This window comes from Sceloporus occidentalis, unplaced genomic scaffold (assembly GCF_023333645.1).
Source record: "Sceloporus occidentalis isolate IW3139 unplaced genomic scaffold, rSceOcc1.0.p SCAF_1, whole genome shotgun sequence".
NCBI lineage: Eukaryota > Metazoa > Chordata > Lepidosauria > Squamata > Phrynosomatidae > Sceloporus > Sceloporus occidentalis.
The window spans coordinates 320,399,715-320,413,451 of NW_028316981.1; the positions used below are offsets into that span (position 1 = coordinate 320,399,715).

The 13,737-nt window shown below is 52.6% G+C and overlaps 1 protein-coding gene across 1 annotated transcript; it reads left to right on the top strand.

The window, feature by feature from the left end:
* The first annotated feature begins 207 nt into the window (after window positions 1-207).
* RGP1 (RGP1 partner of RAB6A GEF complex) lies at window positions 208-13,654 on the top strand. The gene is made up of 8 exons (XM_089498762.1): window positions 208-599; window positions 8,211-8,347; window positions 8,498-8,581; window positions 10,037-10,186; window positions 10,270-10,431; window positions 11,923-12,050; window positions 12,159-12,336; window positions 12,987-13,654. Exons 1-8 carry the CDS (start codon window positions 484-486, stop codon window positions 13,205-13,207), a joined length of 1,176 nt encoding a protein of 391 aa, XP_089354888.1. The 5' UTR covers window positions 208-483; the 3' UTR covers window positions 13,208-13,654.
* The last annotated feature ends 83 nt before the right edge of the window (window positions 13,655-13,737 follow it).

Here is a 13,737-nt window from a genome sequence, read left to right on the forward strand (position 1 = left end):
AAGGCGAAGTGGTGGGCGGGGTCTCCAGGAGGCTCCTCTCCTGTGGTCCAGCGGACAGACGATTCAGGCCCTTCCGAAGGTCTCCAGGAGGCTCCTCCCCTGCGCTCCCGAGCGCAGACGATTTAGTTCCGGAAACACCCGAGTCTTCCCGAAGATCTCCAGCAGGCTCCTCACCTCCAAGCAGCCCATCCTGGCCGGGAGAAAGAGCCGAGCCTTCGCGACGTAGGAGGTGGAGTCTCGAGGCGGCTCCGCCCACACAGGCAGCCAATCCCGGCCGGGCAGAAAGAACCGAGCCTTGCCGAAGTGGTGGGCGGAGTCTCATCCAGGCAGCGAATCCCAGAGCCCAGTGTTCCCGAAGTGGTGGGCGGAGTCTCCACGCGGCTCCTCCCCCCGCCGAGTCGGGAAGGCCGCCCGCGCTCCCCTGGGTCATACAGCCCCTATCTTTACTTCTTCCGGTTTTGGGCCTACTCTTCCGCTGCAGCCATGATCGAGGTTTCGGCGTCGCTCTTGCGGGGTGCGGTGTTCCTGGCCGGTGAGGCGCTGGAGTGCCGAGTGACCCTTCGGAACCCGCTCCCTCCGGACGCCACTTCGGCCTCCAGGTACGAAGAAGGCCTCTCTCTCTCTCTCTCTCTTTTTTTTTTTGGGACTACATTTCCCAGAAGCCTCAGCTGTGCAGGCCAATAGCCAGGGATTCTGGGAGTTGTAACCCGAAACCCTCAAAAGCCTGGACAGGAAGTTCCTGCGTGGCAGAAAATGGGGGTTTGGACTGGACCAGGGCCCTTCCTGGAGTCTCCTCCAACTCTTCTATGACTCTAGAACATGGAGGGACTAATGGCTCCCTTTGTGGAGCTGGGAATGGCACGGTTCTCCAGGCATCGCATTGGCCTCGTGTGCTGCAGCATCACGCCTCTGGCTCACGGTCCAATTATGACCAGTTCATAATAGAATAGAATCATGTTGTGGTTAAGCTGCTGTTATTGCCTTCGCTATACACACTATCTCTCTCTCTGGCTTTGCTTCGCAAACGAAGATTCAGGAAGGACTCCTGATCCCTCGCTTTCTACAAGCAGCGCCTTGGTGACTGAAAAGGCCAATTTGGGACAAACAGGTCCGGTTGCAGAAAGCACAGCCGAAAGTCTCCTTGGGTGATGTTTCCGGTTGCGGTTCTTTCTGCGTTGTCGTCTCTCTTTGAGGCTCGTTCGCTGTGAACTTTCGAAGGAGGCTGCAGTGTCATGGACAGTGTGTCTCCATGCCTCCCGATGCGAGGCCAGGGAGGACCATTGTTGGGGATCCATCTGGCCAAGCCTGAGATGTTGTTTCAGGGAGGCCTTGTATCTCTTCTTTGGGGCGCCCCTCTTACGCTCTTGACCCGTGGCGAGTTCACCGTAGAATACTATTTTGGGGAGGCGATGGTCCTCCATCCTAGAAAGGTGTCCTGCCCAGCGCAGCTGCGTCCTCAATAGCATGGCCTCAATGCTGGCGATCCCTGCTTTTCAAGGACAGCAACATTTGTCACATAGTCGGTCCAGTGTGTGTTTAGAATTGTGTGTAAACAGCGCTGGTGAAAGCGTTCAAGGAGCCAAAGGTGTTGGCAATAGGTGACCCATGTTTCATGAAGCCTACACCTGAAAGATGTTTTTCACTGTTGGGTTTGCCAGACCAATAGAGTGTGTAGCTGGCACTGTGTTCTTGAAGGCTGCCTTCCTTGTGGAGATGAACTTCACTAAGAGCAGCAATGTCGATGTTAAGTCATGACAGTTCATGGGCGATTGGAGCAGAACGGCGCTCAGGACGTCCACTGTCTGCAGAATTCCAGCATGCAAGCGTTACTCTGTTTGCACCTTTGGAGGCTGGTGTGTGCCTTTGTCTCTTTGTCTTTGTTTGACCGCATCAGAAGATGCCCGTTGGCCGCGGCTAGCCAACCGGGTTGTTGGGGATGAGCTTTCTTTAGGCCACCTTTTCTAGGCCTCTCTCCATATGGAGCAAGCAGTGCTCTCCTTAAAAAAGGCTGCCGAACAAGACTATCATCCCCGGTCCGTCTCGAGCGACCAAAGTCCTGAACCGCCTGCATGCAGGGTTGGGTCTGTGGCTTCCAGTGCATCTTTACACCTGCCGTTTCGTCCCTCGCCTATCGCTACAGGGCTTTTTCGGAGATTGGATGTGTCCTTTGAGCCTGTGCAATGGATTTTTCTGGTGGAGCGCAGCGTGCACAGAACTGGCCTCACCCTTTAAACCAGAGGTTCGTCTGCTGAGGCCTTGACAAGCATGGACAGTGGCAGTGAGGTCCTCGGGTCGTAGGTTTGATTAGAGTTTCCTTCTCCGAGAGGGTTGACCTTGCAGGGTTAGATGAGCACCATCCGCCCGGGTTTGGGATCAGAGTTTTCCTTCTCCTAGGATGGTGGCCATAAGGCTAGAGAGCCCATCCTGCCCTTTGGCGCTCTTGGTCAGACCCTTCGGTTGTGACCTGTCTGGCATGGGAGGCCCCATAGGTGGCTATTATACCACCGCTCACAACTTCATTAGGGTGCGCAAGCCTCTCCCCCACGACAAGGGGGCGTCAATGGAGAGGACACACACTATACAATAAGAACAACATTGTTGTTGTTGTTGTTGTTGTTATGTTGTTGTTGTTGTGTGCCTTCAAAGCCAACCCTAACCCTATACACGCTGTAACAACACTATACCTGCTATACAACAATATTGTTATTGTTGCTGTTGTTGTTGTCGTCGTCTTCAGTTCATTTCCACTCTACGCACTATACTCTGATTCCCAAAGTGTCCAGCTGGGCCCCAGGGCTCCATGGGAGACTTGACGGGTTTTGGGAATAGGGTCGAAACGTAGCAGCAGGAGGCCCACCGAAACCAGTAAAATGTTGAACATGGTCTATGAGGGAAAAAAGTTTGGGAACCTCTGCGACAACAACACTATTCATACTATATAAAAACATTATTGTTGTTGTTGTTGTTGTTACTATGTATTTGTTGTGTAAAGTGAGAAAAACTTGAAGACACACAACTACATAATAATAATAATTAACATTATTGTTGTTGTTGTTTAGTTGTTGTATACCTTCAAGTCATCCCCATTATTGCACACTATAATAAAACTATACATGCTATACAACAATATTGTTATTGTCCCTGTTGTTTTGTTGTTGTTGTCATCATCTTCAATTTGTTTCCACTATACACACTATACAACATTATTATTATTATTGTTATTATTATGTATTTGTTGTGTATTGTGAAAATGACTTGAAGACACACATCTACATGATCATAATAACAAGGTTATTATTGTTGTTGTTGTTTAGTTGTTGTGTGCCTGGAAGTTGTTACCATTATGCACACTGTAACAACACTATACATACTATACAACATTATTATTGTTGTTATTCTGTAGTTGTGGTTGTGTGCCTCCAAGTCGTTCCCCTTGATACGTTATAACAACACTATGCATCTAATGGGCAAATATTCTCCTATGATTCTCTATGGACAAGTAATTCTCCTGTGATTCTTTACAGAAGCATAGAACCAAAGAGTTGGGAGGGAGGGGCCCTGGCTGAGTGGCCCTTTGCTCTTCCTCTTGACCCCTGTCCGGAGAGCCACTCCAGCCACTTTGGCCAGTGACCGCTAATGTCCCTCCTGTGTCCCTGACCCTTTGGGACAGGTGGGGTCCCTTCCAACCCTGTGATGCTATTCTACTATTACTGGTCATAATTTGGCCATGAGCCAGAGCTGTGATGCTGCAGCAGATGAGGCCAAAGATGGCATTGAAAGAAGCGCTGTTCCAAGGTCCGCCAAAGGAGCCATTAGTCCCTCCATAGTCTAAATTCATAGAGACCCCAACAAGGGCCATACAAACCATTTCTGCCATGCGGGAACTCCTGATCAAAGCCCTCCCTGAGAGAGATGGCCATCCAGCCTCTGCTTAAAGACCTCCAAGGAGGGAGACTCCACTACGCTTCGAGGGAGCAATGTGTTCCCCTGTCAAACAGCCCTTTCTGTCTGGAAGTTCCTCCTGATGTTGAGCTGGACTCTCTTTCCCTGTGGTTTGCATCCATTGCTCTGGGTCCTGTTCTCTGGAGCAGCAGAAAAGAGTCTTGCTCCCTCCTCAGTATGGCATCCCTTCAAACAGACCCAGCATCTCCCTAAGCCTTTCCTCATAGGGCTTCATGGTTTCCAGGCCCTTCACCATTTTGGTGGACTCTCTTTCCCTCTCATTTGATTCCATTGCTCTGGGTCCTGTTCTCTGGAGCAGCAGAAAGCAAGCTTGCTCCAGTCTTAATTGTGAAAGGCCTACAAGTACTTAAACAGGGCTGTCATGTCACCTCTTGACCGCCACTAATCCTAGCTAAACATCCCCAGCTCCGCTTGCGGACATCCTGCAGAACCAGTTGCCATCCTTTCTTTGAGAAATGCTGGAGAACAGGCAAGGAGCCAGAGAAGGGAGAGGAGCAAACAGAAATACTAGCAATACCCAAAAGCAGAAACGCAGCCGAAGGGATCCTCTCTTGGGGCCTGCCTGCATCTGTGCTGCTGACAATCCACTGGTCAGCAGGAGCGGCAGGCAGGGCTTTGTAAGGACAAGCCGGCTGCAAAGCTAAGTGTGTATCTGTGTCCCCAACAGGCCCCTGGTTTAGTGGAGGGTAGGGATGCTGTGGATGCCATATATCCAGATTGCAACAGAGCATTTGACAAAGCACCCCCTGATCAGAGATGTGAAGGGCCATGGAAGAACTAGCGGGGGGGGGGGGGGGGACAACTTTTTTATCAATGTTTTTCCTGAATCATGCTAAAATAAAATATTCCTTAATTCATGTTCTTCCTTTTTCCAATTTGGAAATTGCAAAATGGGACAAAAAACCCAGAAAAAAATTGAAAAAAAGGAAGAAAATCAATAAAATTATGGAATATTTTATTTTAGGCCCATGGAAAATAAAATGTCCCATGATTGATTTTCTTCTTCCTTTTTCCAATTTGGAAGAAATTGAAAAAAAGGAAGAAATAAATGATGAAATATTTTATAATAATAATAATAATAATAATAATAATAACTTTATTACGGCCAATTGGCCAGCACGAAATATTTTATTTTAGCATGATTCTGGAAAAACATGGACCAAAATAGTGCCCCCCCCCCTTGTGCCCTCCTTTTCCTAAGGGCCGCCCCATCTCTCATCCTGATACTTCAATTAGCAAAGTGCCTCTGTCTGGAAGACATGGAAACACCATCAAATGGATGGAAGCAGTTGCCATCAGCAGCAGTGCCTCCAATTGGGAGGAAGTCTCCAATGCTCTCAAACCCTGGGCTTCCCTTACGGTCGGAGGGGGTCCCTATGGACTCTGCAGGCAGAGCACACCTGGCAGGGAAGACTGGGAAGACAGGACAGGAGCCTGATGAAACTCAACAGGAACACAGGCAAAGTGGTACATTTAGGCCAGGGGTAGGCAACCTTTTGGAGCCGGGGGCCGGGTTGCTGTCCCTCAGACAAGTCGGGGGGGGGGGGGGGCGAAGCTGGGGGGTGGAGCTTCCACCCTCTGGGGCGGGGCTGCATGCCAGGGCGGAGCTTCCACCCTCCAGGGGTGGAGCCACACATCGGGGCGGAGCTTCCATCGAAGCCCCGCGGGGAGGAGGAGGCGTGTGCCCGCCCTCTCCTCCTCGGTCCCTTTCTGGCCAAACACCCCCAACCTGCATTCCAAAACACACACAACAGCACAGTTGTGCATTTCACATGGCTTTACTTAACATGGCCTCTTGCATATTTCAGAGGCTTATTCCATAACCAAACCCCTTGGGTTTAACACTTAGCATGGTTTAACATGGCTATGCATATTGAACATGTCAAGGTGGTTTCACAGTTCTTGCACCAAGTGTACTTCTCAGAAGTGTGTACTTGGTCAAGGGACTGTGGTTTTTCTTCACTGCGCATGGGTTTGTAAAAATCACAGCAATTTACATTGGCCTTGCCTCAGAGGCTTTCTGATATCAGTATCACCATTAAAGAACCAAAAACACACAGAAAAGGCACTTTGGAAAGTCACACTCTCTTGGCTTCAGAAACAGTGCCTGCATGCCTCTCAAGCTGACTCATATCATCATCATCACCACCACCACTATCATGGTTAAGGCAGAATACTGGAAAAAATGCAGTTTAAAAACACACTTAATTAAAATAAATATTGGAAAAAATGCAGTTTAAAAACACACTTAACCAAAATAAATACTGTAAATGGGCACCCATCTCCTCCTCTTCATCCTCCTCCTCCTCCTCTTCATCCTCCACCTCTTCATCCTCCACCTTTTCATCCTCCTCCTCCTCCTCTTCATCCTCCTCCTCTTCATCCTCATCCTCCTCCTCTTCATCCTCCACCTCTTCATCCTCCTCCTCTTCATCCTCCACCTCTTCATCCTCCTCCTCTTCATCCTCCTCCTCCCTGGCACCAAAAAAGGGTAAAGGAAATGGCCCTTTCCTTTGCCCTCTGGCTGCAGCCCGGCCCAACAGAAGAGGAGCTCCTCCTCCGGAGCCTGGCTGGCCAATGGGGGCAGACTGGGGCTGGAACAGCCCCACCCCCTGCCAGCTCTCACAGGCTCTGGCCTGGAGAAGGGGCGGGCTGTTCAGTCCCAGACTCAGGAGGAGGAAGTCCTCCTCATTAGCCCTGCGCACGGCTCTGCAAGGGCGCACGCAGGGCCAGCAGAAGTGCCTGCAGCCCAGCGAGGAGGAAGAGGAGGAGGAGGAGGTAGGTGGGCCGCGGAGGAGGGGGAAGAGGGCAGACTGCACAGCCGCGCAGCGCCCAAAAAAAGGAGGTGGGGGAGGAGGAGGTGGGTGGCCGCTGTGGGAGCACGCGGAGGAGGTGGAGGAGGAGGAGGAGCGCCACCCGGCCCGCAACCATGGCAAAATTCGGCCCCAACAGGGAATTGGCGCGGCGGCGGCGGGACCGTGCTGGGGCTGGTCCTGCCGCCTTGCTGGGCTGGATGTGACCCGTGGGCCAGGGGTTGCCGACCCCTGATTTAGGCTAACAAAAACCAAATGCACAGGTATAGGATGGGGATACAGTCCGTCCTCGCCTTACGCGGGGGATCCGTTCCAGATCCCTCCGCATAAGGCGAATTCCGCCTATGCTCGAGCCCCATTGGAAACAATGGGGCTCGTGCGCGGTGGCGCGGGCATGCGTGGGGCACAACGGGCACACGCGCCCATTCAGTTGAATGGGACGCGCCGCCCCGCGCGTGCGCTGCGGCTTGAGCGCGTATGCTCAAGGCCATGTATGGCGTGCCCGCGTATGGTGCGGGTGCACTGTATTTGTTGCAACAATACTTTCTATGAAAAGGATCCAGAACAATGGTTGCAAAGTACAGGGAAATAGATTCCAGCTCAACATTAGGAGGAGCTTTCTGGCAGTAAGGACTCTTCCACAGTGGAATATACTGCGTTGAAGATTTTAGTAGACTCCCCTTCCTTGGGTGTTTTAAGCAGAGGCTGGATGGCCATCTTTCTCAGGAGCCGCTTTGATGGAGGGCTCCTGCATGGCAGAAGAGGGGCCTTGGACTGGACCGGGGCCCTTCTTGGGGCCTCTTCCACTCTAGGATTCTAGGATTCTATGGTTGTGAGTTCCTGCATTTCAGAAATGGGGTTGGACTGGATCAGGGCCCTTTTGGGGGGGGTCTCTTTTTCCAATTATATGATTCTATGATTCTATTCTATAGACATTATACTTCTATTGATGCTGCCTGCAATTGTGTTGACCTTTTTAGCTGCCGCATCACACTGTTAACTCATGTTCAACTTGTGGTCTACATGGACTCCCTGATCCTTTTCAGACGTAGTTTCATTCAGCCAGGTGTCCCCCATAATCCTATATCTGTGCATTTTATTTTTCTGCCCTAAGTGCAATACCTTACATTTCTCCGTGTTGAATTTCATTTTGTTAGCTTTGGCCCAGCTTTTGAGTCTATTCAGGCCATTTTGAATCTTGATCCTGTCCTCTGGAGTATTAGCTATTCTTCCTAGTTTGGTGTCATCTGCAAATTTGATAAGCATGCCCCCAATTCCTTCATCCAAGTCATTGATAAAGATGTTGACTAGCAAACTGGGCCCAGGACAGAGCCCCACTGGACACCCCACTGGTCACTGTCCTCTGGGGTATTAGTTCCTTCCGGCCTCAATTGCCCATGGCCTGCCCTCTTGATCTCCCTCTTCCCCCTCCAGTGAAATGCTTGCCTGGGCCAGCGCTCAGATCCACTGCCAGTTCCATGCCAGCGAGAGCCGGGTGGCGCTGCCCCCACCGGAGGACAGCCGCCACGACGTTCAGGCGGAGAATGAGACCGTCTTTGTCCCCAACAGAGGTGAGGCTGTACACAAGCAGGCGTCTCCCCCAGCTATGTGGGCATCTGGGCAGGAAAAGACCCCCCCAGCTGCCATAGGCGTGTGGGCATGGAAGTGGGGGAGTGGGCCCTGGGTCTGTGCCAATGCCGGGTCTTGCTTTGCTTTTGCAGGGGAGCGTGGTCAGTGTATCCTCTCCACCCCACCAAAGATCCTCTTCTGCGACTTGCGGCTGGACCCGGGCGAGTCCAAAACCTGTAAGAATTTACCTGAGCCCTTCTCTCTCCCCACTGTACCCCCTTTCTTCCTCCTCCTGGGGCATGATGGTGACAGGGAGGGGGCACATCTGGTAGAAAGGTCGGGCATGGTCACACCACCAACGTATGTTGGTTGTTGGTCTCTGTGGAATGGGAGGCACAGCCCCAACTCAATATGGACACTTCAGGTTTGATTCAGGATGCCTGCCTGCCTGCCTTCTGGGGTGCAAGAGTATCCCTCTTTTCCAAGGCAGACCCTCAGGCATGGATGTACCCAGCTGGATGACCCCTGAAAAGTATCGTGCAAGTGGTACCCCCCTAACTTGCGGTTGCATCCCTTGGGCCCCACTGGAGTTCAGATGCTAGCCTGAGAGAGAGAAGAGGAAGAGGCCCTGAATGTTCCCCCAACTGAGAAGTGCTCTTGGGAACTTGCCAGCTAAGGTTGGTGGGTGGCAAGGGATTAGGCAAGCCTGTGAATTGGCCAGGGGGCTTCCTGAGGCACCCACCGACCCACGTGCCCATTTCATAGAACCATAGAGTTGGAAGAGACCCCAAGGGTCATCCAGTCCAACCCCATTCTGCCACGCAGGAAATCACAATCAAAGAATCAGAAAACAAGCTTGCTCCCTCCTCAATATGACATCCCTTCAAATACTTAAACAGGGCTGTCCTCTGCCAACTTCCCTCTGAGTTGTTATTCTCTTTTCCTCCTCTTAGAATCATAGAGCTGGAAGAGACCGCAAAGGCCATCCAGTCCAACCCCATTCTGCCATGCAGGAAATCCAAATCAAAGCATCCCCAGCAGATGGCCATCTAGCCTCTGCTTAAAGACCTCCAAGGAAGGAGACTCCACTACACTCCGAGGAAGGAGTGTGTTCCACTGTCGGACAGCCCTTACTCTCAGGATGTTCCTCCCGATGTTGAGCTGGAATCTCTTTTCCTGTAGCTTGCATTGTTCTGGGTCCTGTTCTCTGGATCAGCAGAAAACAAGCTTGCTCCCTCCTCAATATGACACCCTTCAAATATTTAAACAGGGCTCTCATATCACCTCTTAACCGTTTCTTCTCCAGGCTAAACATCCCCAGCTCCCCAAGCCTTTCCTCATAGGGCATGGTTTCCAGACCCTTCCCCATTTACCCCCTGGACCTGTCTGAGTCAAGCCCCCTGCCCCAGGTCATGCCATTTCCCCCCACCCATAATTGGGAAGGATAAGGCAGGCTTTTGGGGGGCAATCCCTGCAGCCTATCCCTGTGGGGTATAAGGGGTTCCATGGGGGCTGCCCCAACTGTCCAGTGGCAGCTTTGCCCAGGGATCAAAGGGCAAAGTGATGCTTTGATGGAGAGTTCCTGTGTGGCAGAGTGGGGTTGGACTGGATGGCCCTTGGGGTCTCTTCCAACTCTTCTATGAAGTGCCCTCTGGCCGGTGTCCACCTGTGTCCCCTTTCATGCCTTCCAGACTCCTACTGCGAGACGCTGCCCATGGATGGCCCCCCCTCCTTCCGCGGCCAGGCAGTCAAGTATGTTTACAAGCTGACCATCGGCTGCCAGCGGGTCAACTCCCCCATCAAGCTGCTCCGGGTCCCCTTCCGGGTGTTGGTGTTGCATGGTGAGTAAGGGCAAGGCGGCCGCTTCATGGGATGGGGCAGGGGGGCCAGGTCACTAACACTCCCCCACCCCAACTCCCCATAGGGCTCAAGGACTACCAGTTCCCCCAGGAGGCCGACGCCGTTGCCACCGTGGCCCCTTCCAATCCCTTCCTGGACGAGGAAGAAGGGGCCGCCAAGAAGGGCTCCCAGCTGGCGGACCTGGCTACGGAACTGCTGATGGCAGCCACCTCCCGGCGGAGCCTCCGTAAGTCATTCCTTGCCCCCACTCTTCCTTAATGCCCACCAATTTGGCCCCCACATTTGTTCTGACCCACATCGCGACTCACGCCAACACTGCCTCCCTTGGACACCTGGCTCCTTCCCTGCCACAGGCTCCAAGGAACATGTTCCTGTTAAGCTAAGGGTCACCATGGCCCTCATAGATTCATAAAGTTGGAAGAAACTACAAAGACCATCCAGTCCAACCCCATTCTGCCATGCAGGGACTCACAATCAAAGCATACCCGACAGATGGCCATCCAGCCTCTGTTTAAAGACATCCAAAGAAGGAGACTCCACCAAAATCTCCAAGGGAATGTGTTCTACTGTCAAACAGCTCTTACTGTTAGGAGGTTCCTCCAAATGTTGAGCTGGAATCTCTTTTTCTGGAGCTTGCATCCATTGCTCCTTTGGGTCCTAGTCTCTGGAGCAGCAGAAAACAAGCTTGCTCCCTCCTCAATATGATATTCCTTCAAATATTTAAACAAGGCTCTCATATCACCCCTTAACCTTCTCTTCTCCAGCTAAACATCCCCAGCAGTTCCCTCAGTCTCTCCTCAGAGGGCTTCATGGTTTCCAAGCCCTTCACCATTTCAGCCACCCTCCTTTGGACACATGGCTCCAGTTTCTCCACATCCTTTCTGAACTGTTTTGCCCAGAACTCGAGACAGGATTATTCCAGGTGGGGCCTGACCAGAGCAGAATAGAGTGGCACTATGACTTCTCTTGATCTAGACATTATACATCTATTGATGCAGCCTAAAATTGCATTGGCCTTTTTAGCTTCCGCATCACACTGTTGACTCATGTTCAACTTCTTGTCTGCTAGGACTCCAAGATCCCTTTCACATGTAGTCTCCTTAAACCAGGTGTCCCCCATAATCCTATATCTGTGCATTTTATTTTTTCAACCTTAACATTTCTCTGTGTTGAAGTTCATTTTGTTAGCTTTGGCCCAGCTTTCTGATCTATTGAGGTCATTTTGAATTTTGATCCTGTCCTCTTGAGTATTAGCTATTCCTCCTAATTTGTTGTCATCTGCAAATTTGATAAGCATGCCCTCTATTCCTTCACCCAAGTCATTGATAAAGATGTTGAACAGCAAACTGGGCCCAGGACAGAGCCCCACTGGACACCCCACTGGTCACTTCTCTCCAGGAGGAAGAAGGAGCCATGGCTGCAGACCCTTTGGGTCCTGAAATGCGCCCCACCCCAGACCCACCAGACCGGCTCTGTATTTGGGATTCAGTCCTGCAAATGCCCTTTGTGCAAATGCTGGAGAAACCACAGGCCAGATTGGCAGCTCCTTCATTGGCACCCCCATTGCAGGAGAGCCTGGCTTTCATGTTGAAGGTACATGACCTGCAAGACATGCCAAAACTTCATTTCCAGACGAGGGGATTCTTCTTGCTTGCCCTCCCCCAATCCTGGCTATTGGGATCCCCATAACTGTCTCCTTTGCACCCCTCTCCCCCAGACTTATACAATATCAGCAACTCCCGTGGCAAAGTGGGGACATTCTGCATTTTCAAGACGGCCTACAAGATCGGGGAGGACGTGGTCGGGACCTTCAACTTCTCCGAGGGGGACATCCCTTGCCTGCAGGTGAGGAGGGGGTTTTGTGGAGCCAGCGGTGGTCTTTGGGAGAAAGGTCTTTCTGGGATCCGGCTCAGCCCACTCCCCTTTCTCTCCCTCCCTCCCCTTCGGCCGCAGTACTTGGTCAGCCTGCAGACGGAGGAGCGCGTCCAGGAAGGCTTCCAGCGGCGCCGGGGGCCACCCACCTCCTTTAGCACTCACGCCCGGCACCAGGAGTCCTGCCTCCACACCGCCCGCACCAGCTTCAGCCTCCCCATCCCACTCAGCTCTGCCCCGGGCTTCAGCACCAACATCGGTGAGTGGTCCCACCAGGACCCCCTTCCTCCTGCAGACATGCCCCCCCATCCACATTGCCATGCCAGGGGCATCCAGGCCAGCATACCTCCTGCGACAGCGGTTCTCAACCTGTAGGTTATTCACAGGGGTCACCTAAGACTGTCGGAAAACGCATGCTAATGAAGAAGCATGGGTTAATTTTACAGTTGGGGCTAACCCCAACATGAGGAACTGTATTAAACGGCCGTGACGTTAAGAAGGTTGAGAACTACTGGCCTGGGAGATGCCCACCCTGTCCTGGAGAGGGGTCCTAGGGGTGGCACAGCGGGGCAAGTTGGGCTGGCCGGCTTCAGTGTCCCCCTCTGGCTCTGCCAATCCCTGTTTGCTCCATGCCAGAAGGCAGCAGCTGACCAGCAGGTTCCCTGGCAGTGCAACTGCTCAGCAGTCTCCCTGGTAGTGCAACTGGTCAGCAGGTTCACTGTCAGTGTAACTGACCAGCAGGTTCACTGGCAGTGCAAGTGGTCAGCAGGTTCCCTGGCAGTGCAACCTGACCAGCAGTCTCTCTGGCAGTGGAATTCCAGAAGGGGCCAGAGCCCCCCACTCCATCCCCTGCCCGCTTCCCCTACTGAAGGCCTCTTCTCCTTCCCGTCCCCCCAACCTTCCTTGCAGTGACCCTCAAGTGGAGGCTGCACTTTGAGTTTGTGACGTCCCGGGAGGAGGAGGTGACCACCAAGGGTCCGACCTCATCGGATGCCGCCGGCTGGACGGGGACAGAGCAGGTGGAGGTGGACACCCTCAGCTGGGACCTGCCCATCAAGGTGCTGCCCACCAACCCACTCCTGGCCTCCTACATCTCCCAGCTGCCTAGCACCAACTCCCTCAACCTCTGAGGTGACAGGGGTCCGAGGTCCCTCAGGGGTCCGGCAACAGACAGGGGCTGCAGCCAAAGAAGAGGAAGGGCTGTCTGTGTGTGTATGAATGTGTGTGGGTCCATTCTTCTCCTTGTTGCATGATTTCCCCGCTCCTGGACTGAAATAGGCCTCTGCCCATCAGGTGCAGCAGGAGGACAGGTGCCAAGGAGGGCTCCTCTCCCCTTCCCCAATTTCTGTGGGGTGTAGAGACCTCCCTCCTGAATTAGTCGTCTCCCACATGGATGGCTATGGGGGGGCTCTCGTCAGGGACTCCCCTGCGACTGCCCCTCCATGGGTGCAAGAGCTATTTTGCAACTGGAGGCACCAAAATGGATGTAGCGAGGTTCTCTCTTTCCTCCTATCTTCCCCTCCTCTATGGACTAAATTTACATTTTTGCATTCTGTCAATAAAAGAGATGACCCTGATGGGCTGCCTCAACTCTCTCTGCCCTCCTCGGCCGGTGGGTCTGGGGGCCAGAAGGCACGTCTGGGGCCAGAAGGCTCTGATT